General features: G+C 58.4%; 1 protein-coding gene across 2 annotated transcripts; it reads left to right on the top strand.

Moving 5' to 3' along the window:
* Positions 1-300: 300 nt before the first annotated feature.
* EPHB3 (EPH receptor B3) lies at positions 301-20,871 on the top strand. 2 transcript variants are annotated; one of them, XM_032171811.1, is made up of 16 exons: positions 301-872; positions 9,856-9,920; positions 11,038-11,710; positions 14,350-14,505; positions 15,313-15,654; positions 15,820-15,944; positions 16,135-16,294; positions 16,375-16,483; positions 16,891-16,943; positions 17,949-18,071; positions 18,165-18,412; positions 18,876-19,091; positions 19,203-19,352; positions 19,446-19,639; positions 19,727-19,882; positions 19,988-20,871. In XM_032171811.1, exons 1-16 carry the CDS (start codon positions 752-754, stop codon positions 20,094-20,096), a joined length of 3,000 nt encoding a protein of 999 aa, XP_032027702.1. In that variant the 5' UTR covers positions 301-751; the 3' UTR covers positions 20,097-20,871. The 2 variants fall into 2 exon arrangements, with proteins under 2 accessions (XP_032027702.1, XP_032027700.1); XM_032171809.2 differs by having other exon boundaries at positions 308-872; positions 18,876-19,352; positions 19,988-20,183.
* The last annotated feature ends 290 nt before the right edge of the window (positions 20,872-21,161 follow it).

Genomic DNA, 21,161 nt, shown 5'->3' on the forward strand with positions numbered 1-21,161 from the left:
GGTTACTAATCGCCAATGGGCGCCAGGGGGCGGGGTTCTCCCTCTGATGGACAGCATCGCTCCGCCCAATCTAATTCATCTTTTCCTTAGCCCCGCCCACTCCGGGCCCCTGAGACCCCGAGGGTGGGCCCGGCAGAGACACCGCCAACTGAACTCCAGCTGAGTGCTCTCGAGGCCGAACCAGCGGGCCTGGCGGTCTGTGAGTGGGTGGCCAGCCGCTAGGGGCGGGGCCTCAGCGTTGACGGGCAGGCAGGCCGTCCCGCCCCTCTCACCCAGAGCGGCCGCGCCAGCGCTGGGGACAGCAGAAGTGAGTACGTGAGCGGCACAGCAAGATCCCAGCTCGGACCCCGGACGGCGCGCGCCCCCGAAGCCCCGGATCCCAGTCGGGCCCGCAGCTGACCGCCGAATTACTGTGCATCCCGAATCACGACCACCTGCACCCTCCTGCCCCAGCCCGACCCCCAAGTCCTCAGGCAGCTAGCTCCCCGGCGCCCCGGATCCTCCTGGACCTGTCCGTCCAGATTCCCGCGGGACCGACCTGTCTGCATCCCCAGGATCGCCGGGCTCGGTGCACCGCCTCGGTCCCGGAGCCGCCCGCCTGGATTGCATTCCCTCCTCGCCTGGATCTGCTGGGACCGGACGCGAGCCTGCCCCGGAGCCCGCAGAGCGCACCCTCTCTCGGGTGCCTGCAGCCCCGCCGGCGCGGCCCGGCCCGGCGCGGCCCGGCTCGGCTCCTAGAGCTGCCCCGGCCATGGCCAGAGCCCGCCCGCCGCCGCCGCCGCCGTCGCCGCCGCCGGGGCTCCTGCCGCTGCTCCCTCCGCTGCTGCTGCTGCTGCCGCTGCTGCTGCCCGCCGGCTGCCGGGCGCTGGAAGGTGAGCGGCGTCGGGGGGCGCGCCCGGGAACAAGGTGCCTGGGGGCGCGGGGCTGCCGGCTGGCAGCGTGGGTCCGACCCGGGTTGAGCGCACGTCGGAGGAGGCCCCGCCACCGGCGCCCGCTACGGGGCCCAGGGATGGGGTGGGGAGGCCGCCCCCGGGGCCACCTCGGAGGCTGGAGCTGGCTCGGAGGCAGGCAGCCCTCGGGTTAGGGGATCGTAGGGAGCTAGACTCGCGGCGAGCGTCCCCGAAAGTCCTGGCCCTGCCGTGAGCTTTCGCGGGAGTCCCCCACACTCACGGCAGAGAAGCGGGGCTCCCGGCACCCCCCGAAGTCGAGGACGTGTGGGCGACCCCCCAGGCAAGGCGAGGGCCGCGGGGCTGTGGCGGGTGGGGGCGAAGCCGGACTCTCCGTGTTGGGGGGCGCCAATTAGGAGCCCGTTGGAGTTAACTGTGAGAGTGTGAGTGCGAGCACCCCGCTTTGTCAGGGGACCGCTGCGGGGGCGGACAGGCGGGGGCCTGTTATTGTTTATGGTTTACCGGGCTTCAATTACACCCGAGGTGCTGTAGGCGCGGGCCCCCGCACCCTTTTCGGAGGCTCCCTCTCCGCCTTCTAGCAGGGCTTGGGTCTCCATCTGAACTCCTGAAGTTGCGGGATTTGCCCCAGGTAGCACCAGAGCCCGGCGCCTTCCTCAGTAGCCGGTGGGAAAAGGCTCGGCTTCTCAATGGGTTCTGTGAAACCTGCCAAGACTGCTGTGGGGGGCAGCTCCAACTTCCAAATGATTGTTCTTGGATGAACAGCCCCGCGTTGTTGGCGCTGGCAGGAGAGCTCACACGCATGCCACTTGACACAAGCTTGCCGCGGACAGAGGCCCCAACACCAGCCACAAACAATAGGGAGGCCCACACACACTCACGCCCAGTTTCCAAGAATTTCGGAGCCATTAAATGAGAGGGGGTCAAAACCTTCCCTAAAGTGGAGGGAGGGACGCCACAGAAATTCGAGGGTGATTGGAATAAAGGCAGTACTTCTTTGGGGTATCCTTAACAGATCTAGTCACTTTCTTAGTTTAGGAACGAAAACACGAATTCTGTGGAACTTGGCTTGTTCTTATGTTCACAATCGGTAAACTTAAATGTTGGAAGGAAAAAAGAACACAGTTCAGAGAGAAGGGCATCCTCTGGTGCGCTCTAATGTTCTCCAGGGGAAAGACCTCCTATGATCCCCCACCCCCTTCATCTCTGAGCCGTCTGTGCTGACAGATCGAATCCCACGGGTGGACACATGCAAATTCAGACTGACACACCGAGGTCTCGCCCACACTCGCACACACTCACCCATATGTGTGTGATAGGATCGCAGGCGTGAGAACCCAGTGTGGGGCTTTGTTGTTGATTGCCTTGAGGGTGTGAGCCAGGGAGCCTGTTCAAGGTGCCAGATCTGTGTCTGGGTCTCTGTGTCGTAGCCCAGGAGAGGCAACATTGGTACACACACACTCGTACACTTATGGGGCTGTGTGTCACCTGTGTGTGTCGGGCCACAAGGCCCTTGTGGTGGGTGTGGTGGGTGCTGGTGCTGAGTGTGGAGTGGGGGTGTGGTTTGGGTCAGGTGCACAGGGACTACCTGAGGAGGCTCACTTCTCCCTCCCCCCTTCCCTTCCTTTCTGTCTTTCAACCGTCGTCACCTACTGGGCCCTCAGGAGTCCAGGCCCTAGCAGGAGCCCAAGCTTCCAAGCCTCCAGGCCAAGCAGCTGGGAGGCTGTCCAGAAGGCTGAGTCCTGATGTGCTGCGGCAGCCCGGGAAGAGGGGGCAGCAGGGCCTTTCGTTCCCCATTCCCGGCCTGCCCACCTCCCCTCCACTGTGAAGTGGGAGCTAGGGCTACTCCCTGGCTGTGAGGCCAGGCCAGCATGGGATGCCTCTGGGAAGCAGCGGTGCCTACAAGGGTGGTTTCACCAATTCCTTCACTTTTGCAGTACCTCAGACCCTCTGGTCTCCAGTTCGTGCGTGGGAGAATGTGAGGGAACAAATGCAAGGTGCTGACCCCAGCGCAGACCTTGCACCTACCCACCCTCTGGCTCTCCCTCACTGGGAGACAGGACAGGAATGGCACCGACCTCACAGAGTTCTTCTGAAAACTGAATTGTTAATGTGTGCAAAGTGCTTAGCACATAGGCATTGTTAGTCAAGGATTAGCTGTTATTATTATTGTTACCCTAGGGTCTGCTCCTTGGGGAGCTTCAGGAGTGAAACGAGTGTGTGCCCTTACCCTGCTGGAGGGAGGTTAGAGGGAGGAAAGATGAAAGGGAAGGTTGGTGCAGGGGGCTGGGGGTGGGGTTGTCTCCCCCACATCTCCCTGCAGCTCCGGGGAGGGAAGGAATGGGGAGAGAGCTGGCTCAGTGGGTAGCTGTTTTCTGCCTGTCCTCCCTCCTGTATTCTGGGGCTTGGCGTGTGGAATGGGTGGACTTCAAGGTCCTTGGCTGTGACCAGGATATGTGGGTTCCACAGCACTGAAGACCTCTTCAGCCTCTCCAGCTTGACAGGTAGGGGGTCTAGCTTTCTCCATCCAACCTACCATTTGGTTTCGTGAGGATTTGGTCTGCCCTTGGCCTTGTGGCTCTCTGTGTCTGGGGCATGACATTTATTTAGGCCCAGGGTCCCCGAGCCCTGGCTGCTACCTCTCGTGCACCCACTAGTTAGATGCCGTCTAGCACCTGGTTCCTCTTCCCTTCCTGTACACTTGGGGGTCACCAAGACTCTGCATCCAAGGCTGCCATCAGTTTTCCATGTGGATGGATCCTGGGTCCTTGCTTGTCCTCATGGTTGAAAACATGCCCTCCCCTTGCCCTCCGATTGTCCCTTTCCCCCGTGCAAATTGTGCTGGGCTTTACCCACAGCCACAGGGAAACAGGGCCACATTTTCGCCCACTTGCCTTTTGAGTAATCTTCCCCAGTTCCCCAAAGCCAAGATTATTCTCCCCTCAGGGCCATCAATGGGTCGGGGGGTGGGGCCCAATGGGGAACAGACAAGGAATGGGGCCTGAGATGAGGAATGGTGTCTGAAACCCAGCACCCTATACCTGGGATAGCTTGGAGAGATCCCCGCTGGGAAGAGATCCTTTTGAGAAAAGAGAAACAGTTACCGGATCGAGGGAGGTGGGGCCAGCATGTCCCCCTCCAGCCAAGCCTTGGTAGCTGAGTTGTCACTGCAGTGGAACCTGTCCCTGAGGGAACAAGACAGCATAGAAGCCACCTCCTCGACAGGGGCAGCAGGAGTGACCCCTGAGAACATGGGAACTGAGAGGGGACAGCAGGCTGGGATTTGGAGGGCTTGCTCACTTGTTTGAGTTGCCTCTGGCACCCCCAAACCCCATCCCTGTCTGTCAGGAGCTGGCCTTCTGAGCGGCTGCTGAGGGCCAGCAGGTATTTGGAAGAACCAGTTTGCTCAGCACTGCCCTGTCTTTAGCCACAGCTGCTGCTGCCGCCACTGCAGCCTCAGCGGCTGCTGCGAGCTGAAGCCGAAGCTGCCGAAGCTGCCGTGGGCAAGGCCTCTGCCGCACCACGGCCTTCCACTAATTAAACAGCATGAAGAGGCTGAATCACCAGGCCTGCATAGTTTGAAAATTGTAGCCCTGCCTGTTGTGCTGAGTCAAACTGGTTTGTCGGGATTGGGCAGCTGGGGGGGTGAGGGGTGGAGGGAGACTGGATACAGCTGGGCACCTGATGGGGTGGGAGAGGCCCCCTGCCCAAGGGCTAGCCCTGGTGCCAGGTCTCCTATTCCCTTCTGCCCCCAGCCTCCTGGCCAGACCCAGTGTGGCCAGCATCACAAGGAAGGGCTGAAGGGCTCAGGTTAAGGGCTAGCTGTCCACCCATCCTTCTGGCTGCTGGCAGGGCCACCAGTGGGGTGGGGGCATGGATGAGCGCCGATGCGTTTGGGCTCCCCGCCCTGGGCTTCTTTCCCCTTCTTCTCCCTCTCAGGTTTATTTAATTATAAACCCCCATGATCTGAGGGGAAGAATGAAAAACAAAATGTGTTCTCTGTTCTGAGATGTTCCCCCCACAATCCCAGACATGGGGGCCAAGGGGCTGTGGCAGGAAAGGAGGAGGTGGCTCTGGGTGAGTTAGGCTCCCCCACAACCCTTCTCCAGGTCCCATGGCAGGTTTCCCCCAAGACGCCTTGATCCTCACGCTGACCACCCTATGTGTACAGGCTGGCACACGTGTGTACACATCCTGACCCATGGGAGGGGAGACAGATCCTTCAGTTTGGTGGCTGAGGAAGGGACTCCATGAAGAGGAGGAGGGTGTCCAACTCGGGTGGCATAGCACAGCACCAGGGTGCTCCTCCTTGCGCAGACCCTGGCCCCCTGCCCTCCTGCCCCGCTGCACACTCTACGGGCCCAGCCCTGGTGCTGACCTTTCCTTCCACCTCTAAGTCCCTGGTCCGGAATTTGGTCTGAAGTCTTGCTGCTTCTGTCTTTAGTTGTTTTGTGTTTCTATTTTTTGTTTTGGCTTGTTTTCTTCTGTTTTTTGTTTGTTTCCTGGGTCTCAATGACACTTTTGCTCCCCGGGTGCTATGGGGCCTGGCCCTTCACTAGGGCAGGTGGTAGGCCCTCAGCTGGTGCCCCTCCCACAGGCCAGGGTGCCCATGATGTCCTCCTCATGCCCTGCTCAAGGTCCTCGACCTGCAAGTGGAAGAGACTTGCCCAGAGCTTCTGAAGCCAAACCTCTTCAGGGTGCTACCCTCTACCAAGGGCTCAGAGGCCCTGGAGACGGTGCCATTATGCTGGCAGGGAAGTGGCTTGTTACTTGGGCAGGGGCTATACCTGGGGAGGCCGCACCCAGCCACACCCAGAATCATCTTCATGCCCCTGCCCCACCCCAGCCTCGTGACCTGACTGACAGCTCCTGCCCAAGCCAGGACAACAGGAAGCAGGGCTGGGGCTGTTTCCCTACACCTCTGGCTAAGGCTGCCCCAGCACCTCTGCTTCCCTTGCAAGAGTGGCCCATGTGGCTGCCCTGCCTGAGCGAGAGGCACCAGAGTGTTGGGGGCAGGATGAGGGGTACCGCCCTCTCCCAGTAACTCTTCCTCTACCCCACTGGAAGACATCCCATAAAGAGAACCATGCTTGCAGGGTGTGTGTGTGTGTGTGTGTGTGTGTCTGTGTGTGTGTGTGTGTGTGTGTGTGTGTGTGTGTCGCGGGTACATGGAGGATGCACCTCTGAGGCTTTACACAAATCTAGGTATTGATACTTACACCATGTCAGGATGCTCCTTTGCAGGGGCTGTGGCATGTTCCAGTGTCATTGGACATCTGTGACTTTGCAGCTGATTGTAGTTTGGGTGACTAAGAGCATGTCACCAAGTCTATACAGGGAAACTGGTGTTTGTGTTTGCACTTTACACCGAAGACTGTGTGACTTGCAGCTGGTGATAGCATGTGCAATTGGGTGTGTAAGGAGAACATACTGCAGGGTTGGGGGTGCGTGCCCTCTGTGTGCGCATATGTTTCAGGAAATCTGCACATAGGCTGGAAGTGTGGGTCTGCCTAAGGCAAGCCAGATCTCTGTGTAAGAAAGATTCACTGTATATGAATGTCTAAGGAAGACTAATCTGTTTGTACCATATGCATCCGTGTGTCTGAGAAAGACAGACCATGGCTCTGTGTGAAGTTGGGTGTGTGTTTGTGGGCGGCTGTGGCTTTGTGTGTTTTTGTCCACCATATGTGTTGACTTGTCGCTCTTTAGCCCCAGTGGCGGGGAGTGAGCCCAGCCCCCGAGGACTGGATGCTGCGTGTGCATCTGTGTGTTTGTGCATGGGCAAGGGCCACACAGCTGCTGCCACGCGGCTGCTCTCCATGGCCCTGTGGAAACCTAAAAGAGGTGTTGCTTTGCTCCTGAGCATCAAAGCTCCAGTCCCCGAAAGACCCCAGGCCTGGTGCCTACCTCCCTGGTGACTTTGCTGGGCAGTTGTGGTTTCCTGCCTGACAGAGCCCAGTGTCTAGGGTGGCCAGCCTCTTCTCCCCTCTGCCTCCTGCAGATACATGGCAGGGCAGCGAGGGATGGGGTGCAGCAGGCAGCTGGGGGAGTTGAGAACTTGCTCACTCACTTCTCTTTTGTCTTTACCCACGGGCCCTCATACCCCCATCCCAACGTGTGTATGTACAACACATGTACACACACGTGCACACACATGCACACACCACACACACAGCACAGAAAAGGTGGGCTGGGTCTCTTCCTCCCAATACCACGGACAGATGGATTCTATGACCCCCCCACACACCCCCCTCACCTCCTGCCGAAGGCTGGGACCAGGCACCCTAGGGCTGAGGAGGGCCTTGCCCTGTCCTCTGTGCCTGCGCAGGCTGAAGGGAGCAGGCTCCTCCTCTCCCCCGAGAAACGGGGAAACCGAGAGCACGCGGGCCCCCTCCCCACCGGAGTGACCGGAGCCCTTCCTCAGGCACGCATGACTCGAAACCCAAGTCCTCTCTTCATTAATGGGAAAAATGTGGCGAGATTGAGCGATGGCCAAGGGCCGATCCCCTCCCTTCCTCTCTCGCTCCCCAGAAATTAAACAGAAATGAAGAGCCTCCCTGCCTCCCTCGCTCCCTCTCTCCCTCCCTCCCGCCGCCGCCTCTCCGCCGTCCCCTCCCTCCGCTCCCTCCGCTCCCTCCTCCCGGAGCCAGCGCAGGGCTTGTTTTAAACTGTGGAGGAATCTGGCTGGAGGGGGAGGGGGCTGAATATTTGGGTTTAAACAGTTCCAGATGGGTTTGGCACAGGCTGCGCAGAAGGAAGTGAGGGAGAGGGAGGAGGGAGGCGGCGCGAGGGAGCGGCTGGAGCCCCGGCCTGCTCTGGCGGGCAGCGGCGGGCGGACCGGCGGGAGGACTGGCTGCGGGGGCAGGGAGCGCTCGCTCGGCCGGCTCCCGGGACGCACACGCGGGCTGCCGGCTGGGGACGAGGCTGCCTGGCAACCTCCCTCTGTCTCTGTCTCCTCGGGCCTCCGCGTCTCCCTGTCGCCCTGTCTTTGTAGTCAGCCGCCGGCCATCCCGGCTGTCTGATCCCCGCCAGCCGGCTCCGCACATCCCTCCGGCTCCGTGCCTCCCACCGCCCGCCCGCTCCAGTCGCTGCCCCGCCCGCCTCCCTCCCCGCCTGTCTCTGGGCTCCGGCTTCTGAGCGTCTCGGCTTCCCTCGAGTACCCCCCCGGGCGAACGTCTGTGTCTGTCTGTCTGTCTGTCTGCCAGAGGCCAGGATCGCTCGCCTTACAGCCGGGCCCTCAGAGGACCAGGGGCTGCGGCAGCGGGAGGAGCCTCCCTCCCTGCAGTGAATGGCTGCTGCCTGCGGCCCCTTTGCCTGACATCTGGGGGCTGGGGTCACAGCTGCCTTGTCCACCCACGGAGTCCTCCGCCGTCCTCGGCTCAGACCCAGCCTCCGGGAAACCACTGAAGGCTGCAAGCCTGTGGCCGCGGGGTTTGGGTTTTTCCCCACCTGGGCACCCAGAGGGGATGATGTAGAGGCCTCCAGAGATCCAGGGGCAACCCTGCCCCATTCCAGCTTCAGAGCTGGCTGCACTGTCTTCCAGGCCAGGGGAAAGGAGTTGACACCTCTTTCCTTCCTTTCCTGCCCCAGGTCTAATCTGGGGGTCACACTGTCTTTCAGAGAGTAGTGACATCCAGCCAGAGCCCAGAACCAGGTTCCTAAGGGAGCAAGTGTATGTCAGAAACATTAACGGGCCCCTCCTATGACCAAACAAGGTGAAACAGACAAGAAACCAGCTCAGAACACAGGCCGGGTACTGTGACAAAGCCCCTGGCCCTTGATGCACAAAGGAGGGCATCTTACCCTGACTTGGAGGCTCACGGAAGGCTTCCTGGAGGAGGCAACAGCTCTGATGGGACTTAAATGATAGGCAGTTTTCTAGGCTTTCTTTCATCCCTCGTTTACAGAGGGGCATATTGCAGTCAGAGTGCAAGGGATTAATTATAGAGTCAGATACACCTGAACCTGAGCCACCCTTGTCCCCTCACCCCAAGTCCTAGCAACTTTACCTTAGGCAGTGTATTTTCTTTGTCTGGGCATCAGTGTTCTCTTCTGTAAAAGGGATACACCAACAGTACCTTCTTCCAAGGATTGCAGGAAGAATTGAACTAAGACCTAGTTTGGGGCTTTGGTGGTCCTCTCTCCACCCTCAAAGTGCATCCCTGCCCCATCACCTGTAGGTGCTGGGTGGGAGCTGGCTCTGGCCTGTCACTGCCCTCCCCTTCCCCTGGGCCTTGTGTGGGGCTGGGCCTTTGTGCTGGGAACGGAGTCAGGGGAGGCCAGGGCCAGGGTCTGAAGCACACAGCCCTTTGTTCCAGGATAAAGGCCCTGCCGGCCCCTTTGTGTGGAGATTAGCAGAGCCTGTAGGTGTGTGGACCGGCCTCTGCTCCCCTCTGCTCCCGCCTCATTAACCCAGGCCTGAGGTCAGGGCACCCACCCCTAGCCTGCCCAACCTGACATCTTTGGGGCTGTGACATCTCTGGGGATGGCCACAGGGTCTCCTCTAGGGTAGGGAAACTGGAGGCTTTCAGGACTTGTGGAAAGTGGAGCCTGGTGGGAATAATTTCCTGAGCCATCTCTTCTTTCTTTCTTTCTTTCTTTTTTAGACAGAGTTTCTCTCTCTGTTGCCCAGGGTGGAGTACAGTAGCGCGATCTCCGCTCACTGCAACCTCCGTCTCCCGGGTTCAAGCGATTCTCCTGCCTCAACCTCCCGAGTAGATGGGATTACAGGTGTGCGCCATCACGCCCGGCTAATTTTGTATTTTTAGTAGAGATGGGGTTTCAACATGTTGGTCAGGCTGATCTCAAACTCCTGACCTCAAGTGATCCACCCACCTTGGCCTCCCAAAGTGCCGGGATTACAGGTGTGAGCCACTTCGCTCAGCTGTGATCTCTTCTGTCTCCTCATCCTGAGATTAGTCCCTGACCTTTTTCTCCGTTGTTCCTCCAGAGACCCTCATGGACACTAAATGGGTGACATCTGAGTTGGCGTGGACATCTCATCCAGAAAGTGGGGTGAGACTTTCCCATCATTCTCCTGAATGTTGTTTGCCATTAGGCCTCCCCCCACTTCCAGCCTCTGTGCCCCCTCATCTCACCAGGGCCTGGAGGAGGGCTGCCTCTGCCCTCTGCCTGTCACCCTCACTTCCTGTGCTATCCCCATCATCCTCACTTGTGACCCTCTGAAGCACCTCATGGTCCTTCTCTGTGGGCATTTCTATCTCTCACTCCTCTGCCTGCCTGTGCCCCCCCAGCTCCCGCTCCCTCTCCCTCTCTTCCTAACAGCCCTCTGCGTGTCCATCCCCCCCATCTCCCTCCTCCTTGGGTCCCTGGAGAAAACACTGGCTTGGAAACCTTAGTTCCAGATCTTTAACTTGCTGTGTGACCTTGGGCAAGGCCATTTACCCCTCTGGGCGGCCACTTCTTGACTGTTAAATTCCTGCAGTCCGGACCTCTCTCAAATATTCTAATTAATCTCCCTAGATGGCTTCATGGCTGCTGTAAGCCCTAGAACCCTGGAGTACGATGGCACTACAGGCCCTGCAGTCACCAGGCCTAGCTGTGTGACCTTGGGCAAAACTCCCTTCTGTGAGCCTTGGCTTCCTCATCTCTAAACATCGGGACAACAGATGCGGCTCCTCGTGGAGTTGTTGTGAAGATTAAATGCAATGTTAATAGTGACAGCCAGCATCCCAGAAGTGCTTGCACTGCTACAAGCTCATTACATTTATTAGCCTGATTTAATTCCTCACAGCCTCGTTTAGTTCCGAGCAGCCCCATTTTACAGACGATGAAACTGAGGTATAAAGATAACAAATATAGCTGATGTTCCTGCAGTACTTACCAAGTTCCTAATCCTGTCCTAAATGCTTTATTCAGTTAAAGTCATACCTTACACATCTTTATTATCCCCATGTTACAGATGGGGAAACTGAGGCACATGGCAGTTAAGTGACTTACCCATAATCACACAGCAAGCAGAGAGCTGAATTTGAACCCATATAGCCTGTATGTTCAGCCACTGCACACCATAGAAGCATCCCTGTGAAGTAAATAGAGCAGATCTGGGCACGAGGGAAGCACTTGGCAAATGCAGGCATTCACTCTGTCTTTTTCATTGGTCCATGCACAGTGGGAAGAGGTGAGTGGCTACGATGAGGCCATGAATCCCATCCGCACATACCAGGTGTGTAATGTGCGTGAGTCAAGCCAAAACAACTGGCTTCGCACAGGGTTCATCTGGCGGCGGGATGTGCAACGGGTCTACGTGGAGCTCAAGTTCACTGTGCGTGACTGCAACAGCATCCCCAACATCCCTGGCTCCTGCAAGGAGACCTTCAACCTCTTCTACTACGAGGCTGACAGCGATGTGGCCTCGGCCTCCTCCCCCTTCTGGATGGAGAACCCCTACGTGAAAGTGGACACCATCGCGCCCGATGAGAGCTTCTCGCGTCTCGATGCCGGCCGTGTCAACACCAAGGTGCGCAGCTTTGGGCCACTTTCCAAGGCTGGCTTCTACCTGGCCTTCCAGGACCAGGGCGCCTGCATGTCGCTCATCTCCGTGCGCGCCTTCTACAAGAAGTGTGCATCCACCACCGCAGGCTTCGCACTCTTCCCCGAGACCCTCACTGGGGCGGAGCCCACCTCGCTGGTCATTGCTCCTGGCACCTGCATCCCTAATGCCGTGGAGGTGTCGGTGCCACTCAAGCTCTACTGCAACGGCGATGGGGAGTGGATGGTGCCTGTGGGTGCCTGCACCTGTGCCACCGGCCATGAGCCAGCTGCCAAGGAGTCCCAGTGCCGCCGTGAGTGGGGACTGTCCTGGGGAAAGGGAGGGCCTGGGCCACAGCTACCTACCGCCCGACCACCCGCCCCTGCTTGCTCTCTGACTAGGAGGTCTGGGAGCAGGTCCACAGTGGAGACAGGAAAGGGAAGAGTGGGGATCAGATGCAGAGAATGTGGTGTAAGGAGGGAGAAGAGAGAGAAAATGAGGAGAGACACAAGGATAGTAAGAGAAAAAATGAAATTAAAGAGAGAGGAAGAGAAGCATGCAGAATCCTTGGCAAGCAGGCACCTGGAGAATGCAGTCAGAGGCTTAGGAGGCTGGCAGAGATGCTCGCTTTGTCCCGGCCTGAGTGTATGCTTCACCCTGAAAGTGGTAGGTCGGCCCCAGGGCCGAGGGCACAGGGGCTGTGGGTACCTTGTGCATGGCTTTTTACCCTGGGCTCTCCTCTGCTCCTTGGGAGGCAGTATATAAATGGCACAGTGGTTAGGGGCCCAGTCCCTGAAGTTGAGTCCTGACTCTGTCGCTTAGCACTTACGTGACCTTGGGCAAGTTACTTTTTTTTTTTTTTTGAGATGGAGTTTCACAATTGTTGCCTAGGCTGGAGTGCAATGGCGTGATCTTGGCTTGCTGCAACCTCCACCTCCCAGGTTCAAGCAATTCTCCTGCCTCAGCCTCCTGAGTAGTTGAGATTACAGGCGTGTGCCACCACGCCTGGCTAATTTTGTGTTTTTAGTAGACGGGGTTTCACTATGTTGGTCAGGCTGGTCTTGAACTCCTGACCTCAAGTGATCCACCCACCTCGGCCTCCCAAAGTGTTGGGATTATAGGCGTAAGCCACCACTCCTGGCCCTGGGCAAGTTACTTAACAGTTTAAACCTCGGTTTCCTCATGTGCAAGATGAGGACAATAATAGAGGTTCCTTCATAGGGGGCTGTAGTGAGGCTTATGTGAGCAATGCTTTGCCCGTAGAACAGTGTCTGGCACATGGGAGCACAGCCACCAGCTAAGTGTTGGCCATGAGTCTCCAGAGCCCTGGGATCCATGAGAGCTGGGCTGTTCTGCCCTTACTGTATACATGAGGAGTTCAGGAGGCCTGCCTCCGATGGCTTGCCGAGACTTTGGAGTTACTAGGCTTTGGAGTTATCAAAATTGTCCACCTAGGGGGTCTCTCACTGAGCCTCACCAGTCCTTGTGAGGTAGATTCCTGCCATCTCCCTATTTCGCCAATAAGGAAACTGAGTCTTGGAGAAGCTCTGTGCACAGGCCTTGTAGCTAGGGAATGTGGAAGCTGGCACCCTCCTCTTGTGCTCTGCCACGCAGGATGGTGTGCTGAGGGCCCTGTCTTTCGCTCCCTTTGACTGATTCTCTTCCTTGGGGCTTGCAGCCTACAGCTCTGAAGGGTAGGTGATGACTCTTATGGCAGCCCTAGGTGTGAGGGGCTTGGCAGCATGAAGCTGGCTGCGAGGCCATGTTGTCATGGGAAGGTGAACAGTGGCTTTCCCGGGCCCTCTCCACTTCTCGATGGAAATCTGTCCTGAGATTTCCTCTTCCTAAGTGGAGAAAGGGGGTGGGGTGATGAGCCTGACAGCCTGAAGAGGGGCTAACACTCTGCAGGTCCCCGGCAGGAAATGCATGCTGGTTCCCATAGCAACCAGGCTGGCCTGGCCTCTGCCCCCTCCCCCACTGGCTCAAAAGAGCTAGGGTGGAATATCACCTTCGTGAGGGCAGATGAAACCCCAGAAAAGGGCAAGCCCTAGCGCTGGGCATTCTCCCCTGTGGGTGTCCCCCTCCGCAGGCAGTCATATGGAGAGGCAGCGACCCACTTTAGTGTCTAGGAGGGTCTTGGTTTATGCCCATTATCCTAACACAGTTATTACCAGTGCCTCCTTTGACTTGCAAATGTTCCAGTGTGAAGAATACACGATAAGGCTACCATAAATCCACCGAGCCCGTGTCCAGGGGGCCAAGGGTAGATAGCAGGAGGGGAGACTGGGGAGAAGGGACGCTCAGGCCCTGGGCTTGCTCTGGGGTGAGTCCCCTCGTGGACACTTGAGGCCTCTGAACTCCAGGTGACCCCAGTCTTCCTGCCTGCTTTCCTTCTCTCCTCCTCTCACCCGTCCTCAGGCCCCATCCCTGCCCAAGGGCAGACAGGAGCTGCTGCCTGCGCCTGGTGGGTGGGGCGAGAGCTTCACTGTGAAGCCCCCATCTCCTGGCTGTTCTAAGGTGTCCTTCGGGGTCCTCAGGAATGATTTTTCTGGAGCCTCGGGGAGAGGTGGGGCATCTTCACAGTTCCGGGTGCTGGTAGCCCACCGGTGGTCTCTTCCCCATCCCCGCCTCTTCCTCCGTCTTTCTGTCTTCCCTGCCTCAACAAGCCCAGGCTGTCCAGGTGATGGGGCTGACGTCTTCATCCATGAGGCCCTGGGGTAGGGGTGAGGGGGGCAGGGGCGGGGAGGAATCCGCTGACGTGGGGTTTCCATGGGGCAGTAGGGCCTTTTGTAGCTGCAGCTGGAGTTAGGCAATCGCAGCATTGCCCCCACAGTCTAGGAGGTGGAGGGACCAGACCTAGGCTGGGGAGAAGCCAGGTTCTCATGGAGCTGTGGAGGTCTGGTGTCTGCAGGGAAGGGAGGTGAGCCCCATCCATCCTCTTCTCCCCCACAGCCTGTCCCCCTGGGAGCTACAAGGCGAAGCAGGGAGAGGGGCCCTGCCTCCCATGTCCCCCCAACAGCCGTACCACCTCCCCAGCCGCCAGCATCTGCACCTGCCACAATAACTTCTACCGTGCAGACTCAGACTCTGCGGACAGTGCCTGCACCAGTGAGTGAACGCGCGACCTCTCTTTCCCTCTGTAGGCCTTCCCTCTGGGGGGCCAGCCTGGGAAGCCTAAGCAGTCACTATGAATAGCCCCATTTTCCAGAGAAGGAGCTGAGGCTCAGGGAAGTTAGATGTTGTGCTCAAGATGGCACAACTGGGAGGTGACTGCCTCTGAGCCAGAATCCATGTCAGCCGGCTCATCCCTTCCATCAACACTTGCTAAGCACCTACCAGTTCCTAGCCACGCTTAGGAACTGGCTAGGAGCTTAGCAGTTGGCCTTCTAGTCAATTGCCCCTCCCTCTGTATAGAAGCGCCTCTCCCCAGCCCCACTCTAACCATGGAGGGGGCCTCATATCCTGAGGGTGGCCTGGTGCCCCACTTCCTCTCTGCCCTGGTCTTTGGTGTGCCAGGCATTGTGCTGGGTATCGAGGGCGTGGAGGTGAATACGATACAGTCATTGTCCTGAAGGAGCTCGCAACCTGGTGGGAGAAATAGGTGTAAAAACAGATAATGACCGTAATGTACAAAGAGCTGGGCTAGAAGGCTGTCTAGGAATTGTTTTATGTACATGCAGAGTATAGGGCAAGGACAAATCAAGGAAGGCTTCCAAGAGGAAGTGACATCACAAGCTGGTTATTGAAGGATAAATAGAGTCTGCCTGGTGAAGAAATGTAGGAACGTTATTCTGCTTATCAAAGCATAGGCAAGGCAAGGAGGTAGAAAGCAGGTTGGAGTGTGCAGGAACTCTGGGCAGAGGGATGGTCCTAGAGCCCCCAGCTCACTACCTTCTCCCTCCATGTTCCTCACAGCCGTGCCATCTCCACCCCGAGGTGTGATCTCCAACGTGAATGAAACCTCACTGATCCTCGAGTGGAGTGAGCCCCGGGACCTGGGTGGCCGGGATGACCTCCTGTACAATGTCATCTGCAAGAAGTGCCATGGGGCTGGAGGGGCCTCAGCCTGCTCACGCTGTGACGACAACGTGGAGTTTGTGCCTCGGCAGCTGGGCCTGACGGAGCGCCGGGTCCACATCAGCCATCTGCTGGCCCACACGCGCTACACGTTCGAGGTGCAGGCGGTCAACGGTGTTTCGGGCAAGAGCCCTCTGCCGCCTCGTTATGCGGCTGTGAATATCACCACAAACCAGGCTGGTGAGGAGGGGACACTGGAGGGTAGGGCCTGGGTCACTTTCCCCTGGATCGAGCTGAGGTGTCCCAGGGCCTGCTAAGGGACCACTGGGGGTCCCATGGGAAGTGGGTCTTTGGGAAGGATGCCAGGGTCCAGGGAGCCCCTGGTGAGCCCTCTGCTCTTCCCAGCCCCGTCTGAAGTGCCCACGCTACGCCTGCACAGCAGCTCAGGCAGCAGCCTCACCCTATCCTGGGCACCCCCAGAGCGGCCCAACGGAGTCATCCTGGACTACGAGATGAAGTACTTTGAGAAGGTCAGAACCTCAAGGGGCAGGAGGAGGCCTTGGGCTGAGCTGGGCTGAGAAAGTCACCCCCGGATCATGACGGGGCCCTTGGGAGCAAGGCCTTGGGTATGGAGGGGGCATGTGGCAGGCCTGGGTGTGAACAGGGGCCGGTTGGCCTCAGGACCCACCTGAGGATGCCCCCTCCCTCCTGGCATTGCAGAGTGAGGGCATCGCCTCCACAGTGACCAGCCAGATGAACTCGGTGCAGCTGGATGGGCTTCGGCCTGACGCCCGCTATGTGGTCCAGGTCCGTGCCCGCACAGTAGCTGGCTACGGGCAGTACAGCCGCCCTGCTGAATTTGAGACCACAAGTGAGAGAGGTTAGTAGCCCCCTGCGCCTGTCCCCATCGTGGCCCTCACTCTCTGTCTCTCCACTCAGCAGCCCCTTCTCCATCTCCAGGCTCCGGGGCCCAGCAGCTCCAGGAGCAACTTCCCCTCATTGTGGGCTCCGCTACAGCTGGGCTTGTCTTCGTGGTGGCTGTCGTGGTCATCGCTATCGTCTGCCTCAGGTACTCCCAGGCCCACTGTTGCTCCATGGGCCAACTCAAACTGCCCTTTAGCATCCTAGAGCCCTCATGCCACAGAGATGAGCCGCCACCACCTCCCTCAGACCCAGGGCCTTAGCCCTCCTGGGGCCAGCCGTTGCTGGAGAAGCCCTCTCCCATCCCTGCCTGTGTCTTCATCCTGCCCTTTCTCCATACCCCATTCCCTGAATCTCCGGGCAGTTTCCCTAGGGACTGAGTCCACTGAGCCCCTTGCTCAGAGACCCAGAGACTGCTGTGACCACCAACTGTGGGACTAGGCCCCGGGCCATCCCCTGTATCCTCTCTGCCCCTTCTGTGAGCCCAAGGGTGCTCTGAACAAAGGGAGGCAGATGACTTGTCTCAGGCCTGCCCTCTACCCTGCCACCCTACAGGAAGCAGCGACACGGCTCTGATTCGGAGTACACAGAGAAGCTGCAGCAGTACAGTGAGTTTGTCCCCGCCGCCCTCCCCAAGCTCTCCCAGCCCCCTGCAGAGCTCGCAGACACCCTTCTCCCTGCCTGGGACTTCATTCCTTAGAGATAAACCCTGAATGCCCCCTCCCACTTCCAGTCGAGTGGCATTTCCTGACCCCTATCTCACTCCGGGTCCCCTGGGCCCCTACTCACTCCTGCTAGCCCCAGAAATGACTGAGATGTGACCCCTCCCCCAAAGGCAGTTAGTCCTGCGGGAAAGACAAGATGCATACACACAGGAAACAATTCGAGAACATTTAAGGGTTGAGCTGGGTGCTCCTGTTGTAAAGGGCACTAAGAGTTTAGAGAAGAGGAAGGCTTCCTCGAGGAGGTGGACTTGAGCTGAGCCAGGCGGGATGAGCAGGGTTTTGGGAGGTGAGGGAGAGCATTCCTGGCCAGAGGAACCTCTGGAAGGTAGTGGGCGGGCTGGGGAAGGAGCCCAACTGTGGGGGCAGCGAGAAGACTGGTTTGACAGCTGCTAGGAAGCCAGGCTGGGTAGCTGTGGCCAGCCCTCGGAGGGTCCTGAAAGGCAGGCAGAGGAGTTTGGACTTGACTCCACCATAGGTAATTGGAAAGGCTCTCAAGCTGGGGAGTAATACAATGAAAGGATTGTTTTAGGAAGACAGCGGTATGCAGGATAGCTCAGTGGGAAAAGTCCAGAGGCAGAGAGCTGGGAGGCTATTGGAATAGTGTGAGTGTTGAAGGCCTGGACAAGGTCGGGGCAGGGGGAACCAGGGGAGGGATGAATCTGAAAGAGGTCTGGATGTGATGAAAGATGAGAGAGAAAAACTAGGAGTAGAATCCTAGGTGTCTAGCCTTTATGGTCACCAGGAGTTCTCATGGGGGCTGGAGGGTTAGGGCAGCAACACAGAGGAATATGGGGCTGGGCTCAGCAGGGAGCCTGCTGGAGCTGTGCCCATCGCAGGGAGAGGCTGGCTTGACTGTTACCCTCTCACGCCCACCTCTTCTCCCTCCAGTTGCTCCTGGAATGAAGGTTTATATTGACCCTTTTACCTACGAGGACCCTAATGAGGCTGTTCGGGAGTTTGCCAAGGAGATCGACGTGTCCTGCGTCAAGATCGAGGAGGTGATCGGAGCTGGTGAGTCTCTGGGGCACAGTAGAGATGAGAAGCTGAGGCGGGCTGGGTACAGGGGTGAGTCATAGCTTGTGCCCTGTGCCCTGTGCCCTGCAGGGGAGTTTGGGGAAGTGTGCCGTGGTCGACTGAAACAGCCTGGCCGCCGAGAGGTGTTTGTGGCCATCAAGACGCTGAAGGTGGGCTACACCGAGAGGCAGCGGCGGGACTTCCTAAGCGAGGCCTCCATCATGGGTCAGTTTGATCACCCCAATATAATCCGGCTCGAGGGCGTGGTCACCAAAAGTCGGCCAGTTATGATCCTCACTGAGTTCATGGAAAACTGCGCCCTGGACTCCTTCCTCCGGGTAAGAGCCAGCCCCCAGGCCCTCTTCCTCCCCCAGCGAGTTGGGTGGGGCTAACCATCCCCTCCCACAAGTCAGACAGCCCCTATTCAAGTCCATACGCATTTACTGAGGTGGCTTGGTGCAGGGAAATGGCAGGGCCTTCATAGCCATAAGTATGGGAGTTCACATCTTGACTGTTCCTTACTGCCTGTGTGACCTCGGGCAAGTGACTTAACCTCTCTCTCAGCTGCCTGGTTGTAGAATGGGAGTGGTAAGAGCTAGTGGGTCCTCATGGGGATTAATTGGGATGTTGTCTACAAGATACTTGACACATAGTAGGGCAGCTCACTTACCCTCAGGGCGCTCTGGACATGGTTGCAGGAGAGACGAGGTGGAGTCTGAGTACTCGGAGAGGGAAGGCAGGTGGGCAGGCCATGGGCTGATGGGGGCAATAGGCTCACCTGAGCATGCTTGTTGCCTGCAGCTCAACGATGGGCAGTTCACGGTCATCCAGCTGGTGGGCATGTTGCGGGGCATTGCTGCTGGCATGAAGTACCTGTCCGAGATGAACTATGTGCACCGTGACCTGGCTGCTCGCAACATCCTTGTCAACAGCAACCTGGTCTGCAAAGTCTCAGACTTTGGCCTCTCCCGCTTCCTGGAGGATGACCCCTCCGATCCTACCTACACCAGTTCCCTGGTACAGGAAGCCGCTGGGAGGGAGACTGCGGGGGGTGCCTATCAGCCAGGGGCTCGGGCCTGGGGGGCAGCCCGGAGTCACAGGGTGAAGGGCCTGTGCCCCCCTCACCAGGGCGGGAAGATCCCCATCCGCTGGACTGCCCCGGAGGCCATAGCCTATCGGAAGTTCACTTCTGCTAGTGATGTCTGGAGCTACGGAATTGTCATGTGGGAGGTCATGAGCTATGGAGAGCGACCCTACTGGGACATGAGCAACCAGGATGTGAGTGAGGCTAAGCTAGAGTGGTTGGGTAGGTGGGAGCTGTCTGGCGATCATGGCAGCGGCTCACTCTGGGTTTCCCTGCCCTCGGCCCAGGTCATCAATGCCGTGGAGCAGGATTACCGGCTGCCACCACCCATGGACTGTCCCACAGCACTGCACCAGCTCATGCTGGACTGCTGGGTGCGGGACCGGAACCTCAGGCCCAAATTCTCCCAGATTGTCAATACCCTGGACAAGCTCATCCGCAATGCTGCCAGCCTCAAAGTCATCGCCAGCGCTCAGTCTGGGTTAGTACCTCCGCCTCTGCTCCCACCAAGCCCGTAGCCCTATCTCCCGCCCTCAAGACTCACCAGATCCTTCTCTTCTTCCCACAGCATGTCACAGCCCCTCCTGGACCGCACGGTCCCAGATTACACAACCTTCACGACAGTTGGCGATTGGCTGGATGCCATCAAGATGGGGCGGTACAAGGAGAGCTTCGTCAGTGCGGGGTTTGCATCCTTTGACCTGGTGGCCCAGATGACGGCAGAGTAAGTGTGCCTCAGATTTGGAGGAGCAGGGCAGGGGGCCCTAGGCTGGGCCCAGAGTTGAGGGTACGAGGAGAGGGACTGATCCTGATTTTGCTGCATCTGCAGAGACCTGCTCCGTATTGGGGTCACCCTGGCCGGCCACCAGAAGAAGATCCTGAGCAGTATCCAGGACATGCGGCTGCAGATGAACCAGACGCTGCCTGTGCAGGTCTGACACCGGCTCCCACGGGGACCCCGAGGACCGTGCAGGGATGCCAAGCAGCCGGCTGGACTTTCGGACTCTTGGACTTTTGGATGCCTGGCCTTAGGCTGTGGCCCAGAAGCTGGAAGTTTGGGAAAGGCCCAAGCTGGGACTTCTCCAGGCCTGTGCTCCCTCCCCAGGAAGTGTGCCCCAAACCTCTTCATATTGAAGATGGATTAGGAGAGGGGGTGATGACCCCTCCCCAAGCCCCTCAGGGCCCAGACCTTCCTGCTCTCCAGCAGGGGATCCCCACAACCTCACACTTGTCTGTTCTTCAGTGCTGGAGGTCCTGGCAGGGTCAGGTTGGGGTAAGCCGGGGTTCCACAGGGCCCAGCCCTGGCAGGGGTCTGGCCCCCCAGGTAGGCGGAGAGCAGTCCCTCCCTCGGGAACTGGAGGAAGGGACTCCAGGAATGGGGAAATGTGACACCCCCATCCTGAAGCCAGCTGGCACCTCCAGTTTGCACAGGGATTTGTTCTGGGGGCTGAGGGCCCTGTCCCCACCCCCGCCCTTGGTGCTGTCATAAAAGGGCAGGCAGGGGCAGGCTGAGGAGTTGCCCTTTGCCCCCCAGAGACTGACTCTCAGAGCCAGAGTTGGGATGTGTGAGTTTGTGTGTGTGCGCGCGTGTGTGTGTGTGTGTGTGCATGCACTGGCCTGCACAGAGAGCATGGGTGAGCGTGTAAAAGCTTGGCCCTGTGCCCTGCAATGGGGTCAGCTGGGCCGACAGCAGAAATAAAGGCAATAAGATGATTCTCTTGCCCCTTCTTATTCCTCCTCCCAAAGCAAGATTCCCTGATTCAGAGTTCACAGTCCCTGGCTGCCAACTCTTCACAACTCCCTGGAGGCATTGGGAAACCAGATCCGGGCCCATCCAGGCTCAGTTTCCCCTTTGTGCTTGGACCTCACTGCTTTGAACATCTAACACACTTCTTGGAAGTGGGTCAGAGGCAAGGGAGAACAAACTACCCCAGAGCTCCTTCCTTCTAAGGCAGAGGCCTTCCTGGGGTGGGGGCAGGCTCTTGTGCCTGGATGGTGTTTTA

This window comes from Hylobates moloch, unplaced genomic scaffold (assembly GCF_009828535.3).
Source record: "Hylobates moloch isolate HMO894 unplaced genomic scaffold, HMol_V3 SCAFFOLD_13, whole genome shotgun sequence".
Lineage (NCBI taxonomy): Eukaryota > Metazoa > Chordata > Mammalia > Primates > Hylobatidae > Hylobates > Hylobates moloch.